Here is a 27,953-nt window from a genome sequence, read left to right on the forward strand (position 1 = left end):
ATTCTACGTGAGATCGTGTTGAAGGAAAGACGTGTTCTTTCTGTCGGTCCTCGGAAAGTAATCCATTCCTCTTGGATACAACGTGATAATTAATATAATAATAATTATCATCAGTGGTGGATATTATAGATTCGAACTTAAAGTGTCAGATGTAAGGATGAAGAGATTTAAAAATTTGGTAGGTAAAAATTTTATTTTCCTCGAATCAAATTGACATATTTCTGAATAGCTGTGATTATCTTGAATTTAATTTATCATATTTTTTTCTATGTATTTATACAGTGAAACCTCGCTACAACGATATTCGATACAACGATAAATTCCTCTGCTACGATATCTACCTCTCCTCGATATTTTTTCAAGTCTTGCTTGGAAATGCCTATAGTCTAATATTAAACTGCTGTCTCTCGATATAACGATAATCCTTCCACAATGATATTTTCTAATTTTCCAAAGAGTATCGTTATATCAAGGTTTCACTGCATCCCCATGCCCCTCCCTTAGAAAGGATATGGCTGGCAAGGATCCAGCCTGTGGGGCATGGATTCGGTTTTTTTTTTAATTTTTTGCATTAAAATTTTCCAGGAAATTATTATAAGGGCCATTCTAAAAGTCTTTCACTAGTGAGATGTGTTCTTATCCAGAGGTCCACGGACCCCTTTGGGGGATGCAAAAACATTTATTAATTATTTTACATAGCTGTATACCGAATATTATTTTGTAAAGGGGCCCGTTAACGAGTGACCCTGGTCACTGCTCCGGGGGGGGGGGGGGGTCTCGTGAAAATGAGATCAGGCTACAATTATCGAGAGTGTCCGAATTGGTAGGTGGTTAGTTTTTACCAGGTAAGAGAGGCCCTCAGAAAAACTGCTTTGTCCAGAGGGCCATTGCCGTGGTCTTCATTTCATTGGCACAAAGGTTCCGTGAAACACAGTATAATGGAACTTCTGTTAGGAAATTTGCTCAAACAGACAAAAACGTGCATGTTAAAGTGGTCTAAAAAGAATATTTTTGGTAGGGACCTGCTTTTGCGAAAATGCTAATTTTGTGGGAAGCGAAAACATCTAGTTAAATCATCATAAAAGAAATAAAATTCCAAATTTATGGTTTCATTAAATTTGTATTTTGTGAAGGGTTTGTCTTTCAGATACAAAATTTTGTGACGGGTCCGGAAAAAGTACATAAATTTTAGCCTGACAATTTGGCAGACCTCTGCATTTCCTATATTTATTTAACAGTATCTATATAAGAGACCCGGAGAGCTCTAAAGACGTGTAAGCCATACCACGTCCCGGTCTAATGAACAGTCGCGTGAGAAAGTTAATACCCATATTACATTCAAAAAAAAATATAAGTTATAGTTAAATCCGTATTTTATAGATCCTATCTAAAACGGAACTGATAAATATTATTTAAAATTAAAATTTTTGTATTATAAATAATTTATCAGATAAAAAGAAAGTATTTATTCGCTCTAAATATTAATCTCTGTGTGTGAGTGTTTTAACATTAATACCGAATGAATTTGCATTTAATGACACTAGTCTACAAGGTTTTTCTAACATGGAAAAAATTAGCTGCTCTTAAATAATTCATGGGTGCTGATTCCAGATCTGGTCTTAAAAAATATCCATCACGTCTAGTTTTTCTGTTATATGGCATTTGGTTTTGGATACCTTTCGAAATTTATATATTTAGGCTATACGTGTGAAATACTAGATAATCATGGTTTCTATTTTTCGCCATCTGAAACTTGGGAATAGCAATACTGATTTTATCTCTATTTGCATCCGGATGCTCCGTTTTTTTGATTGAAAGAGAAACACATGCTTTATGTTTATGTACAATCTCATAATCAAAAAAATGGAGCTAAGTCAATGCCGCAGATGCAATACTGTTTCAAATTGTTTTGCTATACCTTTTGCTGCCACCACTTGACATGAAATTGGAGTCCGAATCATTTCTGCAATTCGAACTATGGCCAAAACTCTTGGCCAATTTGCCGCACTTCGAGGTTTGGCAGTAACATGTATATACATGTATACTCTACAGATATTATATGTATGAGTATACAAGAAGGAAAAAAAAAATGGTTTTTTTTTGCTATTTCTCATATATAACGATGTATGGATATGATAAAATAACTAATCGTAAAAAATTTATTATAATTTGTTATTAAGAATATGCCAATTATCTCCCTTTCCAAGATGAGGAAGTTTTTTATTGTGTATATATAATTCAAAAATGACCATCATGCATACAGAAAAAATTGTACGTGATGGATATATTTTGCATTCATATTTGAATTCAGCACCCCAAAATTAGTCTATAAAAACGTATTTCACTCATGTTAGAAAAAAAAAGAAAATTAAAAGTTGTTTACCAGTGTTATTAGAAACGTTATAATATATACAGGGTGATTATAAAAAAACTATCCCGACATATGGGCCCCTAACTATCATACCATTCACAGAAACTGAATGAAATTTTGGCATAAGGTATTTTGATGTATGCGCTCAAGATTGATATGGAAAACAACAGTGTCACTCTAACAGTTACGGTTACAGTGAGAAAATTTCGAAAATATCAAATGGCAACACCAAGTTTTTTGTATTGGAATGTGATCTCCATTGTGAAAAACCCTAAACAGCGTTCGAACGGCAACTGTAGCATGAAAATCACCTGCGGTAGATATGCTAAAAGTGAGGACAACCAATAAGGACAGAGAAGCAGCATAAAATAAAGCATTTTATTGTGTTTCACAAATTTTCCACATGACCTTGTGGAGGACTAATCAGGCTGGGATCTCAGCCGAAGAAACGGTGTGACGAATGAAACGAACATTGATGCTCTGGTGCACGGCAAAGTCCTTTTTACTTTTTCCTTGCCTAGCTCCGGGGATTTTCGTGCTACAGGTGTCATTCCAACGCTATTTAGTGTTTTTCAGTATGGAGATCGCATTCCAAAACAAAAAACTTGCTGTTGCCATTTGATATTTTCGAAATTTTCTCACTGTAACCGTAACTGTTAGAGTGACACTGTTGTTTTACATATCATTCTTGAGCGCATACCTCAAAATACCTTATGCCAAAATTTCATTCAGTTTCTGTGAATGGTATGATAGTTAGGGGCCCATATGTCGGAATAGTTTTTTTATAATCACCCGTATTATAAATATTTATATTTAAATATATAAAGAAATTAAGAAGTTTTATTTCATTCACTGTATTTGCTTATTGTATTTGGTATTGGTTTTGAATAAGAGTTAATATTTGAATACAAAATTTAATGAAGTATATTTGGTCAATAACTTATACTATATCCGGCCCGCGGGCCGAATGCGATGTGTCAAAAAGGGTTTCATCCGGCCCGCGAAAGTTGTTGCTGTAGAAATGTATATCGATACACACAACTCAGTAAACACCTAGACTGACCATATTTCATTCATTAAAATACGTGATATCACTAAAAAAGTTGTCCAGCAAGGGAAGTTGCCATTTGCAGCCAAAAAATTCATCAAAGGTATGTAAAGCTGCAAATAACAGCCGAAAAAATTGTCAATGGCAAGTATAGTTGCCATTTACAGCCAAATATTGTTCAAGGCTAGCAAAGTTGCCAGTTACAACCAAAAAAACTTGTCAAAGGCAAGTAAAGCCAGTTACAACTAAAAATCTGTCAAAGGAAAGTAAAGCTGCCAATGGCTGCCTAAAAAATTTTCAAATTCAAGTAAAGCTACCAACTATCGCTGAAATTGCTGGAAAATGCTGATTTGAAGAAAATGATGGGTAGGCTACTGAAAGTCAAAATTTAATTCGTCAAAAAAAATATTAAAAAACAAAACCGTATATGTTTGACAAATATATGAGGTGAATATATTCATATGACTCTCTATAATTAATTGGGAGAAAGTCACACACACATATATATATATATATATATAGTTATCGTAACATAATTTATGTCATGAAAATAATCATATAATTCTTGATCCCAAAATTCAACTAAACCTTGTTGAAAATAAGGGAAAAACGGGACATTTTATACACAAAGAAGTTGTGACGACCAAAATTACGAGAATATCCTGTAAAATTCTAGTCATATGGTCATTCTTTGTATATAAGTTTCTGGCCCGCGAAAGGCAGAAATACCGCATATCTGGCTCGCGAACTGAAGGTGGTGCACCCCTGTGTTACACGGACATTACTTGTTTAAATTGGCCGAATTCGGAGATGACCAGGTGGTGGTTTTTCTACCTTGTTTGTTGTCTATAGGCTTTATTTGTTATTTCTGTAGCTGCTGCCGTCCTTATTATGCCTTTTTAAAGCTCTCTCTCATGCGTAGACGTCTCTATTCATTTTTTTCCTTGTCCACACAAAGTGAAATGACCATACAATAACCACAATAAGCATTGTGCGACATGATGAGATTAAATTACAAAAATTAGGAACTCCAAATGAAACATTATTATGTTCTCAAAGTAGAGCAAAGACCTCTCTCTTTCTGAGGCATGTGAAAAAAAAAAAAAGTTTCGGCTTATTTTATCTGTTTTTCAATTTGTTTTATCTATTTTTCTTTTATATACGACTGTATAATTTATCATGAATGGCGAACGCAAATGAAATGCACTTTTTTTTGGACTCGATGCCATACATTAAACGGTATTCATTTATCTTTGTCATTGAATTAAGGCTTCTTTTTTTAGCACTGTTAGTGCAAGTCTGTTACCTTGTTTTTGAAGGAAAAACAATTCATACATAGGATATGGATACTGTGTTATTCGCGTTGCTTGTCATTTGCATAACAAATGAATAAAACGTTTATTTTTAATGGCTATTTGTTAGTTTCAGCCGGTGATTCCCAACGTGGGGCGCACTCCCTCAAGGGGACAATTTAAGAATGAGTTTTTCCATTGAGGCTTTTGTGTGTGGAACTTTTCAGAACTCCCACAACACCTTTTATATCAGTTCAAAAATTTAAACTTTTAAACAACTTGACGAATTTTTAAAATTATTTTACTTTCTCAGTGTTTTCTTTGGAAGGGGGTTTGATCAAAGGGTTCTTGATGTTTTGTGTTCCACGGAAAATTTGCGCTAGTAAGAGGAATTCCACAGACCCCTTGTGCCAATGAAATGAATAAAAATGAAGGCCTGGACCTCTTTACAAAATAATATTCTGCATATAGCAATGTAAAAACAATAAGTTAATTGTTTTATTCCACTTAGCGCTGATGGACCCTTTTCGTGAGATTAGTATAAGTGACTCAAGAACTTCTTATGTTCAGCTCTTAATTTAATTTTCAATATTAGAATGTGTACTCCATTGCAAGACAACCCGATTACTAGACCATAGATTTCCAACTGGGGTTCCGTGAGAGCTTTTTTGGGGTTTCGCGGAATCTAACTTCACAACACACTTAAAAATCCCGGAATTCGGAGAACTTGCAAGTAAAAAATAGTTCTTGTTACTGATGTGTGCAAACTATTCTTTGTTCCGAGAATTTTGACAAAATAATGTCATTTGAAATAGTTCAGACCATTTGGATCACTAAACAACTGAGAAACAGTATATAATTCCAGTAATTTTTTTCTTTCCTCAATCTCATCGGTTAAAAAAACTGCTCCATTTTAACCATGGGAAAAAATTCAAGAAAGCCATTCCACTGCAGTTTTTTTCAAATAAATCCTTTGTTTAACCCTCAACAGTCATAGCTTTGCATCTCTGCAAAGACTCATTTAAACGTTCATTACTGCAGCCACAGGTTGAAGATAAAAATTCCGAATCGACTTTGCACACATAAGTTGAGATCATTTTCTTTCCATTTCATATTTTGAATTTGCTGGAAGATGTCCTAATTAACGACACAACAGCTCTTTGTTCATTGCAGAGCATTTGTGGCTGTGATTTTACTAATTTGTAAAAATGTTTCTTTTTGCATTCGTTTGGCAACCAGAATTATTCTTCTCACTATAGTTTGAATCACAAAGAAGCCAGTTTTATGTTTGGGAAGTAATATTACAGCACTTCAATATATTTACTTTATGGGTGATTTTGGAAGCAATTTATATACGTCCTCTTTAAGGCCCTGTATAAGCAGCGTAATTCGAAACAGATTTTTTTTATATGATTTTTCCTGCTTTCAATAAGTGTCATTATTTTCATATAACTATGAAAAAAAATTTCAGCTCGAGGAAACAAAACCATGCATTTAAGGATTAAGTAAAAATCTGATGGATTTTTTTATATTGAATTTTTAAACTAGAAGTTAGTTCCAACTCCATGCGACGGGTTATAAGCCATAAACATTATTTTCCGCTACATCGGGAAATCATTAGGATGACCCGTATTTTACGTATTTTCCCGCACAAGTCATAAAAATTATTGTTTTTTTTTTTAAATATTTTATTTGCTAGTTATTTAGGGTTCCTTGAACTGCAAAACTTACGTGAACTTTGCAGGACACTCTGTGTATTACAGATATATTCAAAATTGTTTTGGGTGCAGTGGAACAGCCACAAAGGTTCCACGAAACCGCTGTATAACCATCGATTGTTCCACGAGAGCTTTCATGTTTGAAAACTCTTCTCTAGACACCCAAGAGTGCCACGCAACAGACCGTTAGTAATTACTGTTTTAATTGGTATATTCATTGCTATGTTGTTCTCAAGACGGCTCGCGACACATTTCGAGAATGCTATAAAGTAGTTCGGTTGATCTAGTGGCACCCCAAAAAGTGCAGCGTCACATTATTTGGAAAACACTGTGCTAGATACTTATTGTCTATAATTAGCTGAATGCCCGCTGAAGGACGGTGGGTTCTTTCAGAATTAGAATTTCTGACAAAAACAATTCGACTCACGAAACGCAGGAAGTTGCTATAGATATATATCCAGAAGTTTGAAACGAAAGCATTTAGCAACAGAGGCGTTTACATTTGGGCACACTAACTGGAAGTTATACAAATTGTTTTTTCAACCAAAAAAAAGTGATAATTTTTTCTTTCCCCCCAATACATACAAAATCATCATAATATCATAAAATAAGGGCTTGATTCTTATTTTCAAAGTGAAGAATAGACAATTCCTGTTCCGACAGACCTTTTTTTTCCTTGGTCCCTCAGATCACGCAACCATGATCCTTCAAAGTTCTGGTTTTTGGGAGGGGGGTTTTTAAAGCTCCTTGCCTGGGATGGGTCCACGTCTACTTTATACGTGCATTTGCTCTGATCAGATATATTTTTATATTAAACGTAATTTTTAAGTTGAGGCTTTATTAAGCAATTAAAGATTAAACGAAGTATGTAATTAATGTATTTTAATCAATGTATTTAATCCCGCTAAAACGATTTCTCAGTTTTAGCGGCCTACCGCGGCTGTTCTCGTTACATCTGTCCGGCTATAGCAATAATTCATTGGTAGTTTTTTTTTAGCGGATATAATTAAATTTTATAGTACAAATACAAATACAACACCACAACAGGCAAAATGCCCAACGAAGTGGCTGAGAAAAAGATGCCCATAACAAATATGGATGTCATATATTCCAAAAATAAAGCAACCCAATTAAAAATGTAATTAGAAACATTATAAACAATATATACACATGATAAAATATTATACAATGCCCATAAATAATACTTATGGTTGTCTTATTCTAAGTTTGAATAGCTTCTCGATTTACCCCAACATGTTTATCATACTTCTTTTTTAAACGTCTCAATTGTGTTACAATTTACTACCTCCAATATTGTCATCCAATATTGCACATATACATTGCAAAGAATGATATAAGTTTCAGAAGTTCTACGAATTAAAAAGATTTCTGGCCGGATTTTCTCAGATAATGCATAAAATAAAAAAAAAACGAAAAATAAAATAGACGAAATTACCAACTCATTTGCATAAAACGACGCCAGTGATTGAACACGTACTTTTTATCATTATCCCATAAGGAAAAAAAAAAGGAAAGAAATAATACAGAACCAAAGAAGTCACTTTTTTTTCTCATTTCCTGGACATGATGAAATGACCATATCCGCTGTAATCCTAAAACAATGGGTTTTCGGACTTTATACTACATATAATAAGAAGAAATTCCGTATAAAGAGAAATAGAGGGTAATTAGTCCGTGTTTTTTGTGGTTGATGTTGCGAAATATTGCAAGGTTATACGATGTCAAAGGGATTATCTACTTCGAATAAGATTTAGAACGGAGAAGAAAAAAAAAAGCGGTATATTATTAGAGATTGGCCTCGAAGAAATAATATCAAGGACCCGATTTAATTCGGTTCGTGAAGTTCGTTTGGGGTCGTCAAACCATGAATTTATCAAAAATACCGACATTTTTCGGAACTGCTGCCAAATTTTTCGGGCTATTCGATTTCTGATCATTTCTTATTCTTTACGCTTATATTAATGTTTTCTGTGTTTTGCTTTACTATTATATATTTCCCTAAAATTTTCATTTTTTTTTTTAAATATTCGTTTTGAGATATTTTTCACAAAACATATTTTCTTATATTTGTAGAAAAGTTTTGCTTTTTCCTATTTATTATGACTTTTTTAAAAACTACATTCTGATATTTTATTAATGTTTTTGGGAAGTTTTATTTCTATATTTGAAAAATTATTCTCATATTTACATAGTTGATATATTTAGAAATTTATTGAAATTAAAAAAACAACTTTTATTTTGGTTTATTTAGCAATATATTTAGATATCATATATTTTTTACATTTATGATTTTTTTAAACTAAATAACCCTTATTTTGATGGCTACAAATCTTGATCAAATAAAATAAAATATTCTTTACTTTACTTTTTAATTTTTTTAAAATTTGATTACGATATTTAAAAGAAGCAAAAAATAATAATATCATACTTTTGCAAAACACTATTCGGATAGTTTATTGATACTTTTAGAAACTTCTATTCCAATATTTGAAAAAAAAAATCTTCTAATAAATATACTTTACTATTGTATTATAATATCGTTACTCTACACCTATATACCATTTTAATATTAATACTATCAATACTTACAATTGATAATATTGCACTATAATTTTTTGATTACAGTTTTTTAAATGTAAAAACTATATTCTAATATTTTTTAAATTAGATTCTAAAAATTCGAAAAACTGTATTTTGAATAAGTTCTTAAAAAACTACATTGATATATTTTTTAAAAAACTACATTGATATATTTTTTAAAAAACTACATTGATATATTTTTTAAAAAATTACATAATAACATTTTTTAAAAGTATTTTGTTTTTTTTTGAATATTTTATAAAACAGTACGTTCTGATGTTTCGTTGATATTAAAAAAAAAATATATATATATATACTGTATATTTATTCTCATATGTGTTATTAATTTCTTTGATTATTCTGATATTTAAAAAAAGAACCCTTTCTGTTGTGATATATATTTGGGAAGTTTAATTCTGTTATTTTCAAATTTTTATTTCGAAACCCTTTTCAAGAAAAATTAAGTACATCGAAATTCCCAATCAAGTTTACAAATATATGCCGATATGATTTTTTTTATATTCAAAATTGATTGTTATATATATATAATATAAACAATATAACTAATATATTTTCCCCTCAAAACCGAAGCTGTTTTCTCCATTTTTTTAATGATTTCGATTAACATCGATACAGTGTTTTTGAAACACATATTAAATTATCTTCATTCTCTTATATATTTGATACATTCATTGATGTATTTATTTATTTTATTTATATTTACCTATTCAATCATATTTATCTTGTAACTTCAACATTGGTTAAATTATCATCTCAAGGATGCTTTTTATAAATGATACTTTTAATCAATTTTGTTATGTTATTTTAATTTCTGGTTGCGCGTAAGCACGTATTCCTTTCAGAATTCAGCGATTTATTCCTTCCTATACGTTTCTGAGGGTCACATCTAACCCACCCTTGTACAATATATATTTCAGATTTCATTCATAAAGTCACAGATTATTATAGCAATGACCTTTTGCCATCACGAAATTTCCCGGGTGATTTCAAGGCTATTTTCAAGCTCTATACCGTGGAACATACGAGAGGTTCAAGTACGATAAATCACGCCGGACCCTGCTTTCAATTTTCTACAAAACGAACAGGTTGAACTAGTATTAAAATCACGAAACTTAAATTATTATATGTGAGTTTATAAGCTTCAAGCTATTTTTTTTTCTGTTCATCGAGACTGAACAACAAACTGGGCTTGTTCAAGGCCTTGGCTCTCGTTACTGTTCGAAAATTGTTTCAATCGTTAACAAAGAATCGTGCAAATTACTAGTTGCATATCCGATTTGTAGCACCTTGGACTGGAGAGAAACCTTTAAATTTGTTTTTTACACATTTCTTTATTATGAGACGGTAAACCCCAAAATACGACATAGATCATAATCATTGAATACAAAGTAAGAAATTCTAACATAGAGTGAATGCTATTCGTAGATCAAAGGATGTGAAATATGTTGCCTATAAATAATTATATAGCGAAACACACACACGCACACGGCTTAGTATAAATAACCATGGATCATATAATACTATTTTATTCCTTTGAGATTATACTTTCATTACAAATAAATTTCTTCAAAACACGTAATTTTGTTTTGAATAGAAATTGTGTATATACAGCTATTCGGAATCACACATTCATGATTTGTGGATCTCAAAAAAAAAAACCCCGAATTTCTATTATTTCTCCAAATAATAAATTTTCAAGCATTTTTTGTCCTAACAACCACTCTTTGCCCAATTTTCTATTTTTGGTGAGTTTTTTGTCCTATTTTATATTTTTTTTTCTAGTATTATTATTTTTTTTAGATTTTGAAGACAATTTTTTGACATACCATTTTTAGATGGCTTTTAATATTATGATTGACCAATCAATATGATTTAACCCATTTATGCCCGCACCTTAATGCAATTTGAATTCCATTTCGATACTAGGATATTTTGTTGAAATTACACCAGTTAAGAATATTTGAAGAGACTTTTTTTTTTAATTCATCACCAGGAAGTATGACACTGGACAGCAATTGAGGACAGCAAAATATGACGACATATTAAAAAAAAAAGTTGAAGTGAAACGAAATTGAATTGTGTTAGTTATTCACACATCAAACTGTTGTAAAGTACCACGTAGGGATTCACACAGGAATGAAATTACAAAAGAAGAATCACTTGCATGAAAATAACAATATAATGTTGATAATATAAGGTGTAAAAACAAAAGTAGCCACAGGAAAATAAAATACACCAACACTTCAAGAGTTCATTTCTAAACCAGAAATGGCTTCTCGAGATTTTTTTTTTTTTTGATACCAATCTGCGAGTAGGATTGCCATCCACTTGACTGAATAAATGGACGTCAGAACACTTCTCCACTGAACTTATCCCGTTGCCGAGATCTTTTCCAGCCCAGCTTCGTGACAGAGTCCGGACCACTTTATTTTGTGTCCAAAAACAAAACAAAAACCCATAACATACAAGATTTTTACAGCATATTTTCCCCGGACAATTGGGTACTGCCGTGATTAACAAATTTTGTGGCGATTATAGACGAAATGGGATTGGGAGTTGGAGAAGTTTCGGGGTTTAGTTAAGATGAATGTAAAACACATATTAGGATGGAGGTATGTTTTAAAAGCAATTGAGCCCCCCCCCCCCCCATGTCATGTTATCTGTTATCTTACACTTGTCATATTATATACACAGGATACCAAAAAAACGAAATGAGAATTTTATTGTGAAATATAAAATATCCGTCGGAGCGAGTCGTCCCGTTTAAAACCTTATTGGTGAGCAAATGGGTTTGATAACTTGCGGACTAGAAGCCAACATCAGTTTTATTGAGTTGAGTTCACGCGCTCCGGTGGATTTAATGAAAATATACAAAATAGAAGTATTGTGTGGGGGAATATATACAATTAGGGATCACCCGTGCCATCTCGCTTAGCACCTTATTCGGTGAGCAACATGAATAAATCATCTACTTGCCTGAAATATACAACATTTAGCTGCAACGCTGAAGTATTATGCACAGTCAAACCCTCGCTGTACTCAAAAGGGTTAATATGTGCAGTTGAATGATGTTGGAAGAGCAATCTTTAATATGACATAACTTGGATATTAATAATTAATTTTTGGGCTTTCAACAACGTCTACCACTCTTTAGAAGCAGATAAGTGATGAATTCGCGCTCGCGTGGGTGTGTGACTATCCGTATGCAGATTCTAAATCGAATCAAATAGCATTGTGGTGGGATTAACATACATCATTCTACAAACGGAAACAGATTCTAATAAATAATAACTAAATAATAACTGAATATAAAAAACTAACAGATATTCATCTGTGCCATTTCGTTTCACTACTGTGTGATTCAAAATAAATCATAAGATATCACCATAGCCTTATCATGGGACCCCACGTATGGGGTAGGCTGAATGAGCTTTGTAAAGAGTGTCCAAGATCAACCTATTATTAATTTAAATTTAATAGGTCGGATGAAAAATTCATCTGGGAGAAAGACTAAAAAGATCACAGTTTATTTCATCTGCTGTAAGAAGTACGTAGGCCCCGGGTCTATATTTACAAATATAGATTATATTAGATTTAGTAGAGAAGAGGGGGGTACCAAAAAAGAGGGTTATTACTACGTACAACACTAGTGCGTATGCAAGGCATGAGATATGAACATAGACTTGATTCTTTGAACTTGCTTTTTTTTGGAAGAGTGTCGAGGAGAAATGACTGAAGTATTTAGGATTTTCAATGCGATTGATATGACGGACCATGAAATAGTGTTAGTGATTGACTTCTTTCGAAGCACATTTTTCAAAAAAAGTGTGGTTCTAATCATTTTCTTATGTAAATTTCTTATATTTATTTTCTGTTCTGATAACTTGTAGAGATATTCTGTGCGTATTATGTTCTCTAAATTAGCTTATTTTCAGTTCTTCCGTCAGTGATACAGTATGTTGCTATGACGGGTGTCTATGAGATGAAGTAAAAGTTTTAAGGTACACCAAATATTCTCAGAGAAATCTGATAATTTTCGTGAAATAATACATGAACTTTGACAAAAAAATAATCAACATTTTATTTTTAAACAGCTGTGAAATATTGAATTTTAAAAATATTTTATGCAATTTTGCCAAGTTCTTAATTCATTGCACAGCTAATGTTATCTGCTGCGTTTCCGCCCTGGGCCGGTTCCCTCCTCCTTAGAGATCGATATGGTAGCCACGGGCTCCCCCGAAGCCACCATATCGGAATCGGGCTTAGTGCGGACGCCCGATCTACATAGCACTACTGGGATTAGAACTCCCAACCTCAAACCATACACCAGATCAGGCTTCCACAAACTGTAGTTGGGTTACACGAACACGCCACGGTTCGCAGCCAGCTAATGTCATCTGGAACATTGTTAAAAATGCTCATAAAAATATCTTGCATGGTCTTTGAGAAATTAAATTTTTGCATGCAATAAAGTAGCGAAAAACAAAATTTCAAAAAAATCATGTTTAAAAATTATTTGTTGCTTTTGAGACTAATTGCTCCAAATGAATTAGCCGTAATATAACATACGTTTCTACTTATTGCACGTGTAAGAGTAATACATTTTTGGATTTTGTGAATAAAATCCTTTAAAATAAATTAATAAAACGACAATTTTCACAGAATTAGTCATTTGAAGGTCGTCAGTCGCCTTTAAATGAATGACAACTGTATTTTCATGACCAATCCTTCATTTAAGAAATTTTATGAAATCAGTATTAAATAAATGTGTCCCAAATTATTAAGTAACGAGTTGTATTCGGATGAAAATTTCATTTTTTTCAACTTAATCGAAATAGACATACTGTGATGTTTGGTCAGAAAATATCTCCAAAAAATGGTTTTTTGATCTAAAAGTAAGAGTTGCTAATTATAACTAATTAGAAGCGAGATAAATGCATAAATACGTGCGTACGGCTAAACTCGATATATTTCGATGATATTTTCATTTGTATTTGTGTGTATGTTTTACTTTTGATTTTTAAATGGCAATGAAAGTGCTTATACGGCGTATCTCAGAAATGGGATTTTGGAGTTGTCATGTTCTGACCAAAGACACCGCAGAATATTAGCACTGTCCTAACATTGCAGCAGTAAATAATGAAATATCGAAAAATAACGTGTAATAAAGTCCCTGCGGTTTGGCACAAAGTGAGAGAACAGATAGATAGCTATAAATGAGGTCTCTCTCTCAATTATAGCTCTCAATACTTGATATTCGTGACTTCATATCTTGCAACTTCACGTTTCCTATTTGAAGCTTAAGCATTTTCTTTTTTCGTGTCAACTACAAAAATTATTGGCATTCCTTCCGCAACGCCAATATAGCATCTTCGAACATATTTACAGTACGGATTACACATTAATTACTGCGGAGATTCAAAAATAGACCCGTGTTTCAAATGTATTTCCTCGATCATCAATCAACTGGTTTCCACAACGTTTGTCAATTTCGTTCATGTAGAGATGGGCTGGTGTAGAAGTAACTAGTGTACCAGCGGGTAACAGCATTCGAGTTTAATCCAATGTCCAACACCAGCCAACCGGAACACGGAGGCGTCCAAATTTCATGACTTCTATTATATATACACGTGACTCTTGTTCATTTCCTCCCTTCCTTAAACATTGTACTATTTGCGTGCATTACTCAGCTCTACGTTGGTGATAAATACTTTTTTATCTGGAATTCGGGTCACGAATGACTCGTTTGCGAAAAGCCAAAATGTCCGGATTGTTCTCTGTTGGACGTCGGATGGACAATGTGCCTTTCGTGCGCTTGGGGGGGGGGGGAAATACTCATTGCGTGGTCTCTTGAATTCCGTGCACAACTATTTGATCGAAAACAGAATATTAATAATAGTTTATACGTGGGGAAAAAATTTCCGCGTGTTTTTTAATAGCGCGTGCAATGAACGGGAAAAAGTGTGATAACGAATGAGATACTCTTAATTTTTTTAAGTTTATCGATGGCGATATTTATGGATAAGTACTACTACTACTACTTAACCGAACATGCACCTCGTACACATTCCTCTACGGAATTTCTAACGAATTGGCACATGCCGGAATATGTGTTCTGAGCGTATGTGTGACCCTAATGTATTTATGTTGTTGAGTTGCGCTTGTTTCGTGTTCATGTTGCCATCTGGCTTCCATTTTCTGAAGTAAAGAAGGAAATGCTTGAATTTTCATGTTTTGTCAGTATCGTGTTGGAGGCCTGCCTGCTCTCTACGGGGACCAACAGGCAGGCGCAGGCCTACAACACGATATGGGTAAGTACTGAGTTAACGAGATGAAAATAGAAGTCGTTTATCGAACTAGCTGTTAAATCATATTTCTTTTATAACGATAAGAAATAAAGGATATTATAACAATATTTTTAACACTATTGACTTGGCAACCGAATTATTAGGTCGTACTAAAAGTTCTGGGTATTTTTCTCTTTATAAAATAAGTTTTATCAAACTTTTATAGTGTAATCCCGGCTTTAGAGACGTGGAATTTGGACTACTTATTCCTCCAAATCAGCCGCAATGGCCTAGCTCGATTAGGTCCCTCTTCCACACCGTAAATATGCCTCTGTTTCTAATTCACTCTTTTGGTCGTTAACGGCCCTCGTGGTCACTGTTTTTGGCACTCGCTCACCAGGTGATGCTTTTGGTTACTCACATACATGTACACTGTTTTAGTCTCTCACGTGTTTGCACACGCTCTAGGCCAGATGTTCCTAACGCAAAACTTCTCACGGAACCTTTGATGATAATGAGGCTGAATTCAAGCAAATTTTTGAATGTTTATCCAAAAAAAAATTGCGTTTCTACTGCCATTCTATAGCTGCTGGACAAAATAAAAGAAGCTTAGGTACCACTTCTTAATTTACTTATTTATTGTAATAAATTATAGCGCCAGATCTTATGGTGGAAACCCCTATGCAAATGGGGCCTTTGTTCCGTGCCCGGGTAGGACTAATGCGTTAAGATGGCTCGAGATGTTTCGTAAAGTACACGTAAATTCTCCAATTCAAGAATCCTCACGCTCAAGAATATCACTAGCGAATAAAAAATTTCCGAAAAAAACATATCCATTTTACAACTTATAATTTGCGGATGAAACAGAAAATGACATTCATGAACTTCTGGTTCGAAAATTCGATATGAAAAAAAAGTAATGTCATTGTTTCTTAGTTGTTTAGTCATTCCAAGAGTGGTCTGATTTTTTTAAAACACACCATCTCCTTAAAATTCAAAATGAAGAACAGCTTTGCGAGTATCAGTAACAAGAAAGTTTTCTTCTTTGGAAGCTCTCCTGATTCCGGGATTTTTAAGGGTTCCGTGACGTTCGATTATGCGGAACCCAAGGGTTCTGCGGAAGACAAATTGGAAACTCGTGATCTAGATGCATCAAAATTGAATTTTACTCTTTCAAATTTCATTGAGGAGTGAAAATAATGCTTCAAATTTGAGGCAATTTTTTTTAAATACCTAGTTATTTCCCACTGATGAAAAGAAGTATCCCTCTTTTTACAAAAATACCCTTAAAATTTTGGAGAGGAGTGAAATTACTCGCCAAATTAATATTTTTTGATAATATTGGGCCCATACTTTGAGTACCATTATCTGTGACTAACACAGCATTTAAACCATAGCTCAAGAAGCTCCAGAATATTCCTTTTTCCCAGGCCAACTAAATCGTCAAGACGCCCCTTTATTTGTAAGTGGATTTGCTTGACCCATCTCAGGAGTTCCTGCGATCCGCAGGTTAAGAACCCCTGCTGCAAAACATGCTCAGAACTTTTTAAGGCAGCCGAATATACTTCGCAGAAGAATGTCGATAGCGAAAAGATTGAAGAACCGTCCATTAGAAGAAACCGCGAAGATTAAAACTCACAGCCACAGCTCACAAGCTGTAATTGATTCCATACTCACAGAGGGGGACAATTATCGTGACACACACACACACACAAATAATTATAATCTTCTTAAGTCTTGGTCAAAAACCCCATGCAACAGAGATTAATACAACCTGTAATCATTCATTTCCTTCGGAACCAGGTCCTTAAAGGAAACCGTTCAAAGAAACACGTATAATTATTATACTTAAAAAATAACATAAATTACATTCTCATAGGTATGAATATTCATGGTCCAACGCATTTGAAGAATCATTTTCAATATATAATCCACGCCGGGGTTCGATGGTCAATGATATGGACTCTCTCTCTCTCTCTCTCTCGCGGAAATAAATGAATAGAATAGGTTTTCTTGTATTTTTTCTTCAAAATTTCATACATTTATTTGTTGAATAGAAATTAAAGGAAAGTATAAGACGGAGAGAGAGAGAATCTTGGAAGAATCGGGGCGTGCAATGGCCGTACTTTTCACCAGGCCAGACGTGAAGGAAGATTGCTCTCTCTCACTCTCTGTGTCTCCTTATTTCATGCTTCGCATTGAAGAGTTTCTATCTCTTCTGCTATGACACTTCCTATAATTTTCTTCGAGACTGTGACTGGAACATCTTGTCTCTGAAATGAAATTTGCATAAATATTCCTACGCACCATAAAGAGAGAGAGAGAGAGACAGAGAGAGAAGTGGATGGTGATAATTACAATGATTTTATACGTTAATAGAGCCTATCGATGTTCACCATTTAACTGTTTTTCTCTTCTTTCCGCATCATTTTAGCAATTACGTCATTAGTATATTTAACATGAATTTATTCGAATAATAAAGGGTTTGTGAATGAAAAGCTCCTCAATTCAACTATACAGCCACTCCCCGACTTAGAGAAATGGGTTACGAATACGTTCCGTTCCGAGCGTCGTCATTAAGTTGAAATCGCACTCTATACGTATATCGGTTGGGTGCACTGTACAAATGGTTTAATTAGATGAACGGACACTCAAAACTTCGTAAGTTGAACGTCTGCAAGTCGATTTCAAAATGCTCATAAACGTGCTCAAAAATTAATTTGTACCAGTTTTGAGACTGAAAATACAGCGTGTCACAAAATAAGAAATCTAAATTGTTATACGGTCTCTTTGTCCTCCAACTTCCAGAAAGTTGTTTCCCTTTATCTTGCAAGGCCAACAGAAAAAAGTTCCATGTTTACAAGTCCTCCCTAAGATATTTGAATTCAAAAATTGGAGAAAAGTTGGGAAAGAACAGTAAAAACTGACAGAAAACGCTCCTTTCCCTCATTTAAGCTGTCCTTTAACAACTTTTCTCCGATTTTTGAATTCGAGAGAATAACTCAACGAATATTGCACTTAGAAACTTGGAATTTCTTTTTGTTCGCCTCAGGAGAGACAAGGCAACAAATTTCTGATTGGAAAATACAGGACAAGGGGGACCGTATATGAATTTAGATTTTTTACTTTGTTATACACCGTATTTTCATTCTCAAGGTAAGTTTTGAATGCCTTCTGAGCAATTTTTAAATTGAAACTAAACCTCTACGACGGATGGTTGATGAAATAAAGGCCGAAATAGTACTTACGGGACACCCTGTACAGGCATCGAAGCGTAAAACACAAATCGATCATCTCATTCACTTTACATCTCATTATTACCACAGGATGTTGACCCGGATCTGAAACGTCAATGGCACTAGCGAACTGGATTTGTGTTCAGAGAGAGTCAGTCACATGTTTTCTCTCCTTTTTTCATGATAATGGATGGATACGCATCTCTGATAAATTGGTGGTTATTACTTGGATCATTATTCACTATTAGAGAAATTCATCCAGAGCAGGATGATTCACAGAAGAAAAATAATACTGTATTTTTTTATTAAAGTATCATTTCAGAGAGGAATAGTATCAGACGGGACCAAGACACATGTAAACATGGTTGTCGGGCAAGGGTGTTCAACATTTGAAAACGTGTCGTGGGCCACGTAATTGAGTGATCTGCAAATGTGTGGCAGTCACATACATGTGATGTGTAAATGCGCCACAGGTCACTCAAGCACTCTTTGATTGTGCCGCGTGCCGCTTGAATGATATGGACCTGTGCCACAGGTCACTCAAGTAAATACAGGGTCGTCAAACAGTCCGTGTATAAACTTTAAAAATTCATAAAAACCGGAAAAATAACCGAAATAAAAAACGGTTTGCAGGGTTAGCAACGCTAGGTCACGGGAATTTCTTTGACAGGAGAAAAATAACTCAAAAACAGCCGACAGGTGGCACTGACGTACACAAGTCAAATAAAAGATACGCAATTAACGAACAGAATGCATCCAAATCGTTTATTATAGCATTACAGCAGTATGTGTTCCACATGACCACCACAGAGTATAACACATTGCAGACGCGTCACAAATCCAGAAACGGCAGAGTGCGGCAGGTCCGAATGTATAAATGACACCTCCCGACGGATCGTATCTTTCAGTTCCGACAGATTGGATGGACCAGGTCGATACACGCGGGACCGTACCACTCGTACCAGCGCCACCTATATCGGCTGTTTTTTGAGTTATTTTTCTTTCTTGTCAAAAAAAATTTCCGTGACCTAGCGATGCTAACCCTGCAAACCGTTTTTTATTTCGGTTATATTTCCGCTTTTTATTCTATTTTAAAGTTTCTACGGACTTTTTGCCCACCCTGTAAGTCGCAAATAACCTGGAACAATGTCACGGGTCATTTGAGTGATCTGCAACTGCACAGCTGATCACTTCAGTGATCTGGAAATGTGCCAGCGCATAGTTCTTTTTACAAAATCAAGTTTGATGTCGTATCACAGGTGACTCCAAGGGCCACATTTGGCTCGTGGGCCAAGGTGATGCACATGTATATTGTAGAATTTGTATTTTTGAAATATATGACATCCATATTTTTATGGGCATCTTTTTATCAGCCACCTCGTTGAGCATTTTGCATAGGGTGATGGTCACCCTACTATACTACACCCTCCACTTGAGGGTGATTTTCGTGATTTTTTGCATTTTTCGAATGCGTTCGACAATCAATCCGTTGTGAAACGTTCATAACTGCGGATGGTAAGAACTTTGAGCCCTTTTTGTGAAACTTAAAGTCATGCACCCCCCCATCCTGTAGCGGGGCCCCCTAGGCTGGGATCTTTTGCGGGCCCCTCGGTCAGACTTTTAACGGGCCTTTTCTGCAGTTAATTTATAGTGTGAAAAAGCAAAAAAAAATATGATAACCGTCTCGGGCCTCAGGGCTAAAGCCCTGTCAGCCCTCCCTATGTGGGGGCCATGCGTAAAGTGCCCGCGTACTGTCCTCATGTAAAGTAGATAAAGAGTTTTTCCACCCAAATAATTGGCGTGTCACTTCTGCATCTTCGTTTATCCTCCAGCTGATGAGGTTGGGTTTTCCGGTCATACATTCCTATGTCATTCTGTTCTGTGTTCTCAGCCTCCCCTAAAAGTGTGTACGTTGAGCTTTGAATCACCCTGTGTAACTTTCTAACCACAAATAACTTTTTTTATGCAGAGCACTGTATATTCCTTAGGTAGTGATTTTTCCTAATGATTGTAAAGCCGGGTTTTCCTAGGAGAATTTCTGACCCGTGTGCAGCGTGAAAACGCTGAATGGTTAAAAACTTGAAATTCAGGTTGTTTTTTTTTTACCAATCAGAGCTTTAACACTGCACGCACTGTAGAAACCTGCTTCTAGGAAAACCGGGCTTAAGATACATTTAGTTTCTGAAACAATTACCGATTATCTTGATGGCAGTTGGCGATGTCTAGCATTTTCCAGTATTAACTATCACAACCAGTGCCGTCTTAACGCATGGGTCCACCCGGGCACGGCCTGGGGGCCTGACAAAAATGAAATGTGGTTGAAATTTCCGAGAATTCGCCACATAGGGTTTCAGAAAAATCATTTGGCCCGCGGGGCCCAACGATGCTCTTAAGACGGCCCTGATCACAACCATCCCCACTTGTTTAGAGGAAATTGTAAATAGCCACCATTATAATAAGATCATCGTATCATTTCAGGAATAGTCCTGTGGGTGCTTGGCTTGAGCGTCAAGTTGGGGATTTGGGTTTCTGAACTGATTCTGGAGGAAAGGGGGGGGGGCACCCACAGCGCCACCCCCGGCCCCGGCAGCGACGCCACTGATCCATAAACTTTACTTGTTTGATGGTCCGATGCGTGTGCTTGTTCTCGTCTTAGAACACGAAATCTGATTTGTATTGTATAATACCAGGTTTAATTCGCTCATTAAAATTCATAAATAGTAATGATGTTGATGCGTAGCCCATTTTCTTCTTGAAAAAAGTCGAAGGGCAGATCTCGAGAAGTTTTCTTACTTTCCTTCAAACATCATTCCTGTCTATGGCCATGGACAGTAGCGTATTTACAGGGTGGGTTATAGTTGGAAACGGCAAATTTGAGGAATTAGTGACCAAGAAAGTTTGTAAAATCGGAGGAAGGGTGGAAAAATTTATGTAAATCTCAAAAATTCCTCCTCTGCCCAGACAGCAAGGGGCCAGGCTTGTGAATGACCAAAAGAGTGATAAGCAAAATATAAAAAAATAATACAACAAGAGACCAGGACCTAGAGAAGGTGAAAGCATGTGAATGACCAAAACAATGACCTAGAGCATGTGTAAACGTGTAAATCATTAAAAGAGTGACCTAGAGCGCGTGCAAGCATCTGAATCACCAAAATAATAATCTAGAGCATGTGTAAATATGCAAATGATCGAAGGAGTGACCCGTAAAGCAAGGAATCATGTCAGTGAGTAACCAAAAGAGGGACCCAGAGAGCGTGCGAGTGGCCAAAACAGTGTACAAGCATGTGAGTGACCAAAACAGAGTGCAAGCATGTGAGTGACCAAAAGAGTGACTTAAAGAGTGTGTGAGCATGGGAGTGATGAAAAGAGAGAGAGAGACTGACTCACACATGTGTACGTGCAGGAGCGGGACGGGGGCAAGCTGGTTATAACACAGGTTGGCAAATCCGAGGAAAAAGTAGTCAAGAAAATTAGACTAGAATGGGAGATGGGCGGCAAAATTCGTGTAGCCGTAAATGCTCCTCTTACCATGGGCAATTTTCTACCGAGTGAGTTGAGCCGGAAGTGTGAGTGTGTACACCAAACATTCTGAGTGCGTAAATTGTTGGTGCTGCCTTCTATCCCCTAAACTATTTTGTCAGGAATTTTACTGCTTGTAAAAGAAATACGTGCAATCCGCTCTCGATTCAATTCAACTCAGATTAATGGGCCTTAAGACATTTAAATTCAAGTTCCATTTTTAATATTAAAAACACTGGACTTCAGAGGGCTGCTTTAATGTACTGGCCAACCGAACGACGGCCCACTTCATATTCCAACGAATGTCGAATTGACAGGCGGCTGACGAGGAATAGTAAATTGCAACACATCACAGCGGGCTCCACAAGCGGGAAGCTTACGCATCACACATCACAGATTATAATGAGGGTTAAAATACAGTAGACTGGACTATCCCGATGACGGAAAAGCCGAATATAGGCCAGAATCTATAAAAATACTTATTTTTTTCTCCCAGATTCATTTTTCTACCAAAAGAACGTAAAGGAACATCCTTTTCATACCAAAACACGGCTAAGAAATTTGACTTCTAACCAAACTAAGTGAGAATCCAGTTGCAACGTTGATCGTCAGGACTCCAGTGTATGCCTCGAGGCGGCGAGACGCTAGGACTTTAAGCACTCTCATACCAAAACCTGCTCTTATTCATATTTTCTGACTTTCTGAAGTACAGGCGAGTACGTAATAAATGTTTGTTATGTTCCCCCGAACTGTACTGTTTCAAAAATTTACTACAGAAAAAAAGAGGTCCTAGATTAAAAAAAAAATAAAAATAAATATTTAAAAAAAAAATTATCGTGATTATATTGGTTTTTTATTGCTCTTACTGGGTTTCTGAATTTTTGATATAGTTCAGATATGTATTCGACATCCATATTTGTTATGGGCATCTTTTTTCAGCCACCTCGTAGGGCATTTTATCTGTTGTGGCTTTTGCATTCTCATCACTCGGGCGCATATTGAGAATTGCTGAACCGTATTGAAAACACTACCCGGTTATATAGTCGAACCTCTTAATTGAACATCACCATTTATTTCGCACATTTCTAACGTGAGAATGAGTTTGAAATTATATCGCATTATGGTTTAGCCCATGTAACCCCTATGCGATGAAGATTTATTAACCGAAAATTTCTGGTGATAAGCGAGGTTGGCGCTATATAAGGATTCGACTGTACCCCCCGTTACCTACGATTTTGTTGCGTCGAAATGAATAAATGAACACATTATATAATGGAAAATATTCTGAAAAATATGTTTCTTTTACATTTAATGAACTGAATCAGCTTTGAATTGACATCTGAAAAACACTTTCCAATCCGTAAGAAGAGCTTCAAATCCATCATTCATGAATGTATGACGTATTTTACAAAAACAACTTTGATTTTTTTTCTAGAAAATCAAAAGAAATTATTGATAACTGTTTATAACAACAACACATAAAACGGAAAGCGAGATCCAGAAACCACTCGAATGTAGACTGAATTGCACCATAACTCAACGCTGCAAGGGTCATTGCCATCGATAAAAATCAGCCATAATTTTTCCTAATGACGCGCTTTTACAACGACCATTACAACCTGCCGACATTCTAAAGTCAACAGAGTATAAAGAAAACGACGAAATGTCGAACACATTATCAGCAATATCTTACAAGTTGACACGCGAAAGAGAGAAAAAAAAATGTGAACCCCTTGATAGAGTCGAGTGGCTTGAAAATGTTACGAAACTTTTCTATTTATTCCCGATAAAAGGAGAAAATCAGAAGCCAATCCTTGGAAAAGGATAAAAAAAAAGCCTATACGCTTGGATAATCCCGTCTATCTAAGTTGGGAAGTGTCATTCCGTGCTTCGAATTCGCGTATTCCTTTAGGCATATGAGATGCTTTTTCTCGTTGAGTTATTAGAAACGATTTTCTAGGAAAATGAATGTTAGTCTGTATATAGGCCTCGATAATGTACGATAAGATACGCTGTAAAGAGGTTCCTCTTAGAAAATCATTTCTTAATCATCATCGTATATAAAAATACCTTCTTGATATAACTCAGTTCCACGAGTTACCCAAATAACTGCTAGATAATCCGTCATCATTTCCATCTAATGCAGCGGTCTTCAATTTTCCCTACTAAAATATGGAAACGCTTCTCTAGGTCAGCGGTTCTCAACCTTTGGAAGAAAGCGTCCCAGTCAGTTTAATTTTTCCACTGTAAGGCCCGGTCGTGCACGACTAATGAGAAGTAACTGGGGAAAACTTAAACAGTGAAAATCACTTTCGTGGTCCGATATGAATGTTAAAAGGGCCCGGCGGTTGAGAAACACTGTTCTAGGCCCTATTCCTATCAATATAATAATGCTTGAAAAAAAATTATACATTCCGTTCCGTGACTATCAACGAAATCAACGAGTAAACCCATCTGACTGTTTTTTTCTCGGTGCTTCTGGTCTAATTACATCCTTCCAAACGTAAAGATGAAACTTATAGGACATAAATTTTCACTGCGATTAATCAGAACAAGCAGCACCTGACAGGCTGAAAAATATATATATATATATATATATATATATATATATATATATATATATACATATGAACGCCATACAAGTTGAACTAACAGAGATAAATCTCAAAAAACAGTTATCATTATCTAATCATCACTTCCAAAATCTTGTATTAACAAGTGGAGAGGACATTTCAATATGCATGTGGCCATCTGGTGGCCTATGTCATTCACGAGCTATTAGATGATTGCTGCCGCCGTCCATGTGCGGAGCCTTTTAACAAATATATATGCTCCAAGAGAGAAATATTCCATCTGTTTCCACAGCTTAGTTGATAGAGCACTCGTCTGGCAAACCAGAGTCCAGGGTTCGAAGTTTCCATTCTATTTTCCTAACTTTTCTCTAACCCCCATCTTATCTGTTATCACCACAAAATTAGTTAATCGCGACAGTACCCAATTGTTCTTGGGAAATACATTGTAAAAATTTTGTATGCTTGTTATTTATTTTTTTCCCCTTCTTTTTGACTCAAAATAAAGTGTTTCGGATTCTGCCACGACGCTGTACTGAAAGAGATCTCGGCAAGGGATAAGAGTCCAGTGTCGAAGTTCTGGCATTCATTTATTCAGCTGCCCTTTTCCGTATGCATGCTACACTAAGGCTCCTGGAATATACTGAGCGGACTTGATCGTCCTTTATCTCAGAGTGGCAAAACCATATTTCCATTCGAAGGGACGTCTAATCGTTAAAAAACGGCACACGGAACAGCTATTGGCTGTATAGCGATACCACTACTTCTTTACCGCAAAGCTGCCAAGCCCCCGACTGGCGCAGTGGTAAGATGTTCATATTCCACCGGGCTCGATACGAGGGAAGAACATGAAAAATAAGTTCTTTAGCTACCGGTTCTGGGGGTGACCACTGATAGATGACGCCTTCATTTCCCACCCAACTCCATTGGCTGGAAATGGCGATATGACCGGTCCTGGTGTGTGGTAGAGTGGTGGTCATTTCACGATGTACGTACATACAGCAATTTGCTATAGATCGAGTTAGATCGAAATGAAGGCGCCATCTATTTATTATTGGTCTCCCTAGTTTCATTGTGAAAAGGACTTGTTTTCTATGTTCTTACCCTGGACCTTACCACTGCCTGCACCACTCGGACACCGAACGATAATGTCATACTTCTCACAAATATGGCGAATGAGCAAACCTACGGTTTTCATTAACTCTATGCTATACTATGTTTTTAATCGTCACACCGTAGCGAGAGAGGAAAGTAAAAAATATAACGCTGAGGTAAAGGGGAAAAAAGAAGAGAAAAGACAATTTTCTTTCACATGGTTCCCAATGAATCCTCTGACAAGGCCTCCACACGAAGCTTGTGACGTCACTAAATAGGCCATCTCACTTATAGCCATTGGAGGGAAGGGAGATTGAGCTCGAAGGGCCGAGATATCTCGTCCCTGATCGTTAAGGGCATAAGGGAGAGATGAAAATTATGTATTCTTATTTCTTACTGTGATACATCGGTAAACATACCAGATCATCACCTCGATAGTATAGCAGTCGTATTTTGTCACTGTAATTTCGTTTTTTTTCAATCAAATGGAATACCATGAGGAAGCCAAAACTGCTAATTTTACATGATTTTTTTTTTTGTATCGATTGTAATTTTAATATTTTGTTTTTCTTTTCCCACACACAGAGTAGTTTCACATGCGTAGTGGCCTCAGTCTTGCTGTGCATCCTGCCTGATAGTCACCAACAGTTCCAGCCCTACGAATGGCCAGTGGTGATCCCACCAAAGTGGGACTCTTTCAATTCCCTCTTCGGCTTCGAGAGCAGCAGGTTGGCACCGCACTCAAACCACGAAAACGGACTCGTCTCTTCGAACCCTCCGGGATACACACGGCTGTTCTTCGACATGAGCCCGAAACCACAGCAGCAGCAGCGTGTATTACCGCCGTCACCAGTGATCAACCTGATCCATACGGATCCGTCTGGAGCACCGTACATGTCCCAACCGCCTAAGGAGAGACCAAGGAACTTACCGAGGGAGATCAACATCACTCAGGAGAGACTCGGTGGATATGGTGGATCCGGAGATCTGAGAGGATACGGTGCCTACGAATACAAACACAACGTTGTAGACAATGAATTCCCGATGCCCATGCTTGATATACTCAGAGCTCCGACCAAGAAGATCGCCAGAAGGAAGAAGCCATTTGTCGAGACATTTTTCAATATACTTCCCATGGAAGACATATGAAAGTCTCTCCACTGGTCATAATCAAGGATTATCAATCGGATGAGTGAAGTGTTTGGGAAGTGTGCATTGGGAACTTTTTCTGGAAAAGAATCAATTGATTATGTGTACAGGGGAATTATAATTCAAGTTCTTTACTTTGATTAATTTCTCTCAAAAATTACTCATCCGAATACAGCCAAATTTTCAGTTTATGTTAACGAGACCATGGGAGGGTGATATACGCAATAAAAATAATTCAATTTTTTGACCACCAGGTGAAAATTTGGCACTTTTTACTGCATTTTCTTTTTTTCTTCATGGTCCATATAGCGTATATACCAAGTTTTGATGGAATACGTCCAACAGAACGGGAGCTACATCGGTCTGATCCATGCCAGTATACTGACGGCAGCTTTAGTCTGAACAGTGTGGAATATTGAAACTACTCAGACCTATGTGGCGCCCGTTATGGTGGACGTATTCCTTTGAAATTTTTTATATACGCTTTATGAACCATGGGAAAGAAAAAGAAAATGCAATAAAAAAACTGCCAACTTTTCACCTGGTGGTCAAAAATAGAACTATTTTTTTATTGCAGAGAAATCTCTCTCCTATAGTCCCATTAAGATATCCTGAAAATTTAGCTGCACTCAGATGAGTACTCAGAGTACGGGAACTTTATTTATAATCACCCTGTATTATGATGTTACTTATGTGTCTCGATTTTGGGGGGGGGGCGAAGGGGGGTCAGCAGGAATTTATGGTGCAACACATCGTGACACAAGACACAGGGGCCAAGATTACTACGGGAAACCGCTTACTGAAAAAAAAAAATTAGAAACTTACAGTACATTTCAAAATATTAATTGCATTGAAACATATATCTCTTCGATCAGTACGCAGTTCAATAAAAATACTTCATATCATTATTATCTCATATTAACAACTTCTACAAAAAAAAACTATCGAAAAAAACGTGGTTAATGATTTCTTGACTTTCAAAAATTCTGGAAATGAATTTTTTTATACATATATTTTTGTATATAGTACATATATATATATATATT

At 35.9% G+C, this 27,953-nt stretch overlaps 1 protein-coding gene and 1 non-coding gene across 2 annotated transcripts; one reads left to right on the top strand and one right to left on the bottom strand.

The window, feature by feature from the left end:
• LOC149081795 (uncharacterized) lies at nucleotides 1-27,953 on the top strand. The gene is made up of 2 exons (XM_089235564.1): nucleotides 1-178; nucleotides 26,344-27,953. The coding sequence occupies exons 1-2, from the start codon at nucleotides 158-160 to the stop codon at nucleotides 26,905-26,907; spliced, it is 585 nt and encodes a 194-aa protein (XP_089091690.1). The 5' UTR covers nucleotides 1-157; the 3' UTR covers nucleotides 26,908-27,953.
• LOC149081796 (signal recognition particle RNA) lies at nucleotides 13,140-13,435 on the bottom strand. The gene has a single exon (XR_016193335.1).

This window comes from Pholcus phalangioides, unplaced genomic scaffold (genome assembly GCF_987345545.1).
Source record: "Pholcus phalangioides strain wild (caught in Gottingen) unplaced genomic scaffold, Ppha-v1.0 ptg000009l_1, whole genome shotgun sequence".
Classification (NCBI taxonomy): domain Eukaryota; kingdom Metazoa; phylum Arthropoda; class Arachnida; order Araneae; family Pholcidae; genus Pholcus; species Pholcus phalangioides.

What these genes read in the sequence shown, in the direction of transcription:
- LOC149081795 (XM_089235564.1), top strand. Translation starts at nt 158, where the DNA reads ATGAAGAGATTTAAAAATTTG. An exon ending in TGAAGAGATTTAAAAATTTG is followed by an intron (nt 179 to 26,343) that starts GTAGGTAAAAAT and finishes TCCCACACACAG; the next exon opens with AGTAGTTTCACATGCGTAGT.